Source organism: Sebastes umbrosus, chromosome 14, assembly GCF_015220745.1.
Source record: "Sebastes umbrosus isolate fSebUmb1 chromosome 14, fSebUmb1.pri, whole genome shotgun sequence".
Taxonomy (NCBI): Eukaryota; Metazoa; Chordata; class Actinopteri; order Perciformes; family Sebastidae; genus Sebastes; species Sebastes umbrosus.
The window spans coordinates 32314431-32321930 of NC_051282.1; the positions used below are offsets into that span (position 1 = coordinate 32314431).

The window sequence follows — 7500 nt, forward strand, 5'->3', positions numbered from 1 at the left end:
TGCTCTCCCCGTGTTGTTAAACAGCTCCTTCAGTGACAGACTGCTTCACCGCGGTGTGAATGAGAGATACCACAGATCCTCCTGCTGCTGCTGCTGGAACACTCTATCAACAGATCCTAAAGATCCTCTGACCTAACGAGGACAAACATCACCTCATTACCAAGAAGGAGAAGGTGTAGGATCATATACTGACATGTTATATTTATTTATATTGATTATTTGTCAATTGATTGTTTACTGATCATTTTATTAATTATTCTTGTTTTGTGTTTTAATGATTTATTTATTTGGAACATGTATTAAATATTTAATACATGTTCCAAATAAATAAATCATTAATTCAAAATAAAGTGAAAAGAAATGGATGTCACTGTCCACTGATATTAAACATGAATCTAATTATGACTGTATGAAAATAATATGTAAGGTCAGCTTATGGTTTGTTGTTATGAACGGCTGAATGGTGCGTCACTTTAACTCTGGATGGAAACAGTGAAAGTCAGTTTGTTGTTTCAGGTGCATGAAGTCAGACATACTGGTGAACACTGGCATACAGATCAGGTTTATCTTTATTAAATGTCAGTAAAATACCCTCTTATGTACAGAGTTTAATCTCTTAATCTTCCACGTTAACTTTGTTCTATATCTGTAATACATATAAACTCAATACTATAGAAACATACAGCATCGTACAGATTATCATTTCTAGAATTCATCTGACAAACAGCAGTTCAAATGTTCCACACTAACATTTCTATTGTGTCTTTAATAACCCGCGGAGTCCCTCAGGGAAACGTCCTGGGTCCTCTGGACTTTCTATTAAACCTCATTTAGATTCAAAGAAACACTTTCATGAATCCTCTTGGGATGTGTTAGCCTAGCTTAGCACAAAGACTTGATCATTTGATTTCATATCACCTCCATCCTGTGACAAAGGGCTTCTTCTTCTCTGGTGTGAGATGAGTCTAAAACAACACGTCATACTGTACATGGCTGATTTTGATCCAGTGTTTAATACCAAGAAGGTCTTGTTCATTTCAAACTTGTGTTTTCCAGTGTCATTGAACGCAACACAGACTGGTGGTTGTATTGGTTGATACTGGGAACACATTATCTCGTACTGCGACTCTGAACATGGAGATATTTGGCATTAAACTAAAAAACTGATTGTAGAAGATTCAGTGTTCATCGACATGTAGAAACCACAGACTATAAAAGACGGGGACAAAACCTCCTACTTCCATTCTTTCTAATAGCCAGCAGGGGGCGACTCCTCTGGTTGCTAAAAGAAGTCTGAAACCAAGATGGTGAAGACCAAAAACCAAGATGGTGACGGCCAAAAACCAAGATGGAGACGGCCAAAAACCAAGATGGTGAAGACCAAAAACCAAGATGGTGACGGCCAAAAACCAAGATGGAGACGGCCAAAAACCAAGATGGTGAAGACCAAAAACCAAGATGGTGAAGACCAGAAACCAAGATGGTGAAGACCAGAAACCAAGGCAGAGACGGCCAAAAACCAAGATGGTGAAGACCAAAAACCAAGATGGAGACGGCCAAGAAACCAAGATAGTGAAGACCAAAAACCAAGATGGAGACGGCCAAAAACCAAGATGGTGAAGACCAAAACCAAGATGGAGACGGCCAAAAACCAAGATGGAGACGGTCAAAAACCAAGATGGTGAAGACCAAAACCAAGATGGAGACGGCCAAAAAACCAAGATGGAGACGGTCAAAAACCAAGATGGAGACGGTCAAAAACCAAGATGGTGAAGACCAAAACCAAGATGGAGACGGCAAAAAACCAAGATGGAGACGGCAAAAAACCAAGATGGAGACGGCAAAAAACCGAGATGGAGACGGTCAAAAACCAAGATGGTGACGGCAAAAAACCAAGATGGAGACGGCAAAAAACCAAGATGGAGACGGCAAAAAAACCAAGATGGAGACGGCAAAAAACCAAGATGGAGACGGTCAAAAACCAAGATGGCCACAGCCAAAAATGATTGAGCTGTGTTTTGTTTGGTCTGTTGCTTTGAAAGCAAAGCGGAGGTTCTGGTTAAGGTTTCAGAACCAGTCCAGGGTTCCAGGAGGTTTCATTCAGGGTCTAACAGCGTTATTTAAGGCTCGGTGGTCTGATGATGACGACTTTATGTAGGTTCAGCACACCATACATTTAATTATCCAGAACATTTAATACAGGAGGAGATGATGTTTGGGAGTTCTACAAGGTTCTAGATGATTGTGGAACTTGTTGGGACAGTTCCTTCTCAGAGGGAGTTTGCTTTAAGGTGCAAAGTGAGTAATGAAGCTGCTGGTTACAGTTTCAGAATGAGTCCAGGGTTCTATAGTTCCACTCAGGTTCTACCTGGATTAATTAGTGCACAGTGGTTAGCGAAGGGCATCATATAGCCTGCAGGTTCCAGGTTCTACTCCCGAGAACTTCGATGACCATGAATTTAAAAAAAAAACTTGTTCAAACAGTTTTTGCTTGAGGTGGAAAATGTGTGTTTTTTAGTTGCCAAAAAGTGTTTTGTTAGTGTTCTGCAGTGGAAATGACTTAAGTTTAAGGTTCAAAATCAGGCCAGGGTTCTAGATGGTTTCACTCGGGTTCTACTGGGATCATTTCAAGCACAGTTGTTAGAGAGGATCCTAGTGAAGCCTGCAGGTTCCAGCTGTAATACCCCGTCAACTTGATTGTCAATTGAATTTCTGTGATTCAACATCTAGATGATGTTAGGTTCCAGAGATCTACAAGGTTCTAGAAGGATCCGGACTTTGTTGGAAGAGTTCTTGCTCAAAGAGAGATGTCTTGGGGTTTTAAAATGCCAAGAAAATATTTTCAATTTGGCCATAAAATAAAAGAGCAAAGCTTCTGTCAAATGTTTCAAAAGTAGTCCAGGGTTCTAGGTGGTTCCACTCAAGTTCCACTTGGGTCATTTAAGGCCCAGTGGTTAGAAAGGGGCATCATGTAGCCAGCAGATTCCATGTTCAGTCCCAAGAGAACTTGGGTTGGAGAGGAGGAGATGATTCGGTCAAAAGTTTGAGAAGTTTCTCTGACACTGGAAGATTTTTGGCAGGTGTCCTGATGTTTGGGAGGGTTCCAGGAGGTCTTCAGATGGTTCTGGAAGGTTCCAGAGGAGCTCCAGGAGGTCCTCGGAGGGTTCTGAAAGGTTCCAGGGGAGTTCCAGGAGGTTCTCGTATGGTTCTGGAAGGTTCCAGAGGAGCTCCAGGAGGTCCTCAGATGGTTCTGGAAGGTTCCAGAGGAGCTCCAGGAGGTCCTCGGAGGGTTCTGGAAGGTTCCAGAAGAGCTCCAGGAGGTCCTCGGAGGGTTCTGGAAGGTTCCAAAGGAGCTCCAGGAGGTCCTCGGAGGGTTCTGGAAGGTTCCAGAGGAGCTCCAGGAGGTCCTCGGAGGGTTCTGGAAGGGTCCAGAGGAGCTCCAGGAGGTCCTCGGAGGATTCTGGAAGGTTCCAGAGGAGCTCCAGGAGGTCCTCGGAGGGTTCTGGGAGGTTCCAGAGGAGCTCCAGGAGGTCCTCGGGGGTTCTGGGAGGTTCTAGAGGAGCTCCAGGAGGTCCTCGGAGGGTTCTGGGAGGTTCCAGAGGAGCTCCAGGAGGTTCCCCTACTTCTGGGAGAAGACGGTCTGGAACTCGTTGAGCATGAGCTCCACTATCTGACTCTGGAACACCATGTGGATCGTCATGTTGGCCGACTCGGTCTGGGGGCGTAACAGCGTGGGGCCGAGCACGATGGCGATGCTCTGAACCGACATCCTGTTGGACTCCTTGTGCTCGACCACCCTGCAGAGAGAGAGAGAGAGAGAGAGAGAGAGAGAGAGAGAGAGAGAGAGAGAGAGAGAGAGAGAGAGAGATCCAGCTTACTACTGCGTCTGAAGTGTTTGGAAACGATAGTCCAGGTTGGACGAAGCCTCCAAGTTGAACTCACCTGCGCAGGTGTTTGAATAGCAGCTCCATGGTGTCGTGGTTGGGCAGAGGCAAAGAGAGAACCAGGTCCTTCATGTAGGACACTTTCAGGTTGTAGTCCTGGATCTCTGCATGGACATAAAGACACAAACCTCAACGACTACAGGCCTCGTGATCTGAGGACGTTCATGGTTTTTCCTTTTCTCTAGTTAGCCTCGTTGTTACTACTGACGGCGTTGTGTTCATTGATGTAGGATTATTGAGTACTGACGGTGGTGTGTTCATTGATGTAGGATTATTGAGTACTGACGGCGTTGTGTTCATTGATATAGGATTATTGAGTACTGACGGGGGTGTGTTCATTGATGTAGGATTATTGAGTACTGACGGTGGTGTGTTCATTGATGTAGGATTATTGAGTACTGACGGCGTTGTGTTCATTGATATAGGATTATTGAGTACTGACGGGGGTGTGTTCATTGATGTAGGATTATTGAGTACTGATGGTGGTGTGTTCATTGATGTAGGATTATTGAGTACTGACGGTGGTGTGTTCATTGATGTAGGATTATTGAGTACTGACGGCGGTGTGTTCATTGATGTAGGATTATTGAGTACTGACGGATGGCAGCGATGAACTTGTCGAAGCAGCTGAAGGGGAACAGCGGCTCTGGAAGCTCCCGCAGGAACAACTTCAGAGCTCCAGTGATCACATGGATCTCCTCCCACTGTCCGTCCTCAAGGTCCAGCTGCTCCTCTGCTGGGACAACAGGGACAACAGGGTCAACAGGGTCAACTGGGACAACAGGGACAACGGACAACGGGAACAACGAGGACAACAGGGACAATGAGGACAACAGGATCAACAAGGACAACGGGGACAACAGAGTCAACAGGGACAACAAGGACAACAGGAACAACAGTGACAACGGGTACAACAGGGACAACAGGGACAACAGGAACGGCAAGGAAAACAGGAAGACAGCGGGGACAACAAGGACAACGGGAACAACAAGGACAATGGGTAGAACAAGGACAATGGGGACAACGGGGACGATGGGAACAACGGGGGAAACAGGTAAAACGGGGATAACAGGGACAACGGGTAAAACTGGGACAACAGACACGACGAGGACAATGGGGAAAACAGGGACAACGGGAACAACAAGGACAACGGGAACAACAGGGACAACGGGAACAACAGGGACAACGGGATAACAGGGACAACGGGAACAACAGGGACAACGGGAACAACAAGGACAACGGGAACAGAAGGACAACGGGAACAACAAGGACAACGGGAACAGAAGGACAACGGGAACAATGGGAACAACAAGGACAACGGGAACAACAGGGACAACAAGAACAACAGAGTCAATGGGGACAACGGGGACAACAGGGACAATGGGGACAAAACAAAGAAGAGACAGACAGACGGACTGTTACCATGATCAGCTTTATGTCGTAGTTTCTGGATCACAGCCAGGTTTCCGCTCACTCTGTAGATCCCGTCCACGTCCAGACCTGAACACACACTCGCAGTTACACACTCTGTCGGTTGTGTGTTTATCGGTATTAATGTGTGTGTTGTGTGTATATTTGTATTAATGTGTGTGTGTGTGTGTGTGTGTGTTGTGTGTTTACCTCTCCTCTCCACTGTTCTGATACACTTCTCCACGAATCTGGGGATGGTGGTGTTCTCTCTGTGACAGAGAGTATCCAGGTGGCAGCCGAACACGTTATCTGATACCAGAGAGGAGAGGGTTAATATTATACACGTCATCACATCCATCCAATATCCATCCATCCCTCCATCCATCCATCCATCCATCCATCCCTCCATCCCTCCATCGCTCCATCCATCCATCCATCCATCCATCCCTCCATCCATCCACCCATCCCTCCATCCATCCATCCCCCCATCCATCCCTCCATCCATCCAGCCATCCATCCATCCTTCCATCGCTCCATCCATCCATCCCTCCACCCATCCCTCCATCCATCCCTCCCCCCATCCATCCCTCCATCCATCCATCCATCCTTCCATCGCTCCATCCATCCATCCATCCATCCATCCCTCCACCCATCCATCCCCATCCATCCCTCCATCCATCCATCCATCCCTCCACCCATCCCTCCATCCATCCATCCCTCCATCCATCCCTCAATCATCCCTCCATCCATCCATCCATCCCTCAATCCATCCCTCCATCCAATATCCATCCCTCCATCCATCCATCCCTCCCTCCCTCCTTCCCTCCCTCCCTCCATCCATCCCTCCATCCATCCATCCCTCCCTCCCTCCTTCCCTCCCTCCCTCCATCCATCCATCCCTCCATCCATCCATCCATCCATCCCTCCATCCATCCGTCCATCCATCCATCCCTCAATCCATCCCTACATCCCTCCATCCATCCATCCATCCAATATCCATCCCTCCATCCATCCATCCGTCCATCCCTCCATCCATCCATCCATCCATCCATCCATCTCTCCCTCCCTCCCTCCCTCCCTCCATCCATCCCTCCATCCATCCATCCATCCATCCCTTCTGATGACAGTCTGGTCACCATGGAAACAGCCCAGGTGTGACGTTACCTCTGATGTAGCCTCTCTCTTTAACGCTCTGCAGCGTCGGCCTCCGCTGGAGGAAACGTCGTAGTTTGGTCCGAACTCGTCTCTGCTCGGTGTCGGCTGTTCCTGATGAACTCCTGGTCGCTACAGAACAGAAGAAGAAGAAGAAGAAGAAGAAGAAGAAGATAACAGGAAGCAGACGTACACCATGTGATATGGTGGGTTCAGATGATGAAGACCATGTGATACGGTGGGTTCAGATGATGAAGACCATGTGATACGGTGGGTTCAGATTTTGGACTCACCTGTCATCTTCCTGTCTTTGTCCTCTTTGTCTGAAGCGGCGTCGTCCTCGTCCTCTGACAGATGATCCTGTTCCTGAAACATGAGACGGGTGTTGAGCAGCAGCTGATCTCAGATGTGTTTAGTGACCGTGTTGTTACCGTGTTCGTTACCAGCTGTCTGATGGTGTCCTGCATCACTTTGAGCCAATCACAGATGATGCTCTCCGTGTCGTACTGCATCAGGTACTCGCATCCCTGACGAGTCCTCAGCTGCACAAACGACACAAACACAGAGGACTATGGTAACCACGGCAACTACGATGAAGATGAAACCGACTGTGATAACTACGGTAACGGGTGGCAGTACCTCAAGAACGTTCTTCTTGGAGGACTTGTCCTTGGCGGCCCAGATCACCGACGCTCCTCTCAGTTCCACCGTGTATTCTGGGACGATCTGTGACGTTTTACTCTGAAGGACAGGAAGTCATCATCATCATCATGACGGGTCAGTTTCTTTGTTTACATGTTGCTCGACAGTATTCAGCGATGCAGCTGTGAAACATGTCTTTAATCAGACACCTCTGGATTCTTCCTGGGTGCTGATTGGTCGGAATTTTTTTCTGATCTGATCCAATCAGGAGAACGTTTCATTAATTATTTCTTTAAATATATGTTGTTATATTTAATAACTTGGTGTTAGCGTTGTTTTTACAGTATGTATA

The 7500-nt window shown here is 47.0% G+C and overlaps 1 protein-coding gene across 6 annotated transcripts in view; it reads right to left on the reverse strand.

Moving 5' to 3' along the window:
- Positions 1 to 3482: 3482 nt before the first annotated feature.
- Positions 3483 to 7500, reverse strand: part of arhgap27l (Rho GTPase activating protein 27, like) — a 29557-nt gene continuing 25539 nt past the window's right edge. For 4 of the 6 annotated variants that reach the window (XM_037791357.1, XM_037791358.1, XM_037791354.1 and 1 more), the window contains 9 exons: positions 7146 to 7247; positions 6950 to 7048; positions 6800 to 6872; positions 6519 to 6638; positions 5565 to 5663; positions 5367 to 5444; positions 4543 to 4680; positions 3943 to 4048; positions 3483 to 3797 (listed from right to left, as the gene is read on the reverse strand). In XM_037791357.1, the coding sequence (XP_037647285.1) occupies positions 3620 to 3797; positions 3943 to 4048; positions 4543 to 4680; positions 5367 to 5444; positions 5565 to 5663; positions 6519 to 6638; positions 6800 to 6872; positions 6950 to 7048; positions 7146 to 7247 (993 nt within the window). In that variant the 3' untranslated portion in view covers positions 3483 to 3619. Of the gene's footprint in view, positions 3798 to 3942; positions 4049 to 4503; positions 4681 to 5366; positions 5445 to 5564; positions 5664 to 6518; positions 6639 to 6799; positions 6873 to 6949; positions 7049 to 7145; positions 7248 to 7500 lie in introns of those variants that run through there. The other 2 variants (XM_037791356.1, XM_037791359.1) reach the window with 2 other exon arrangements.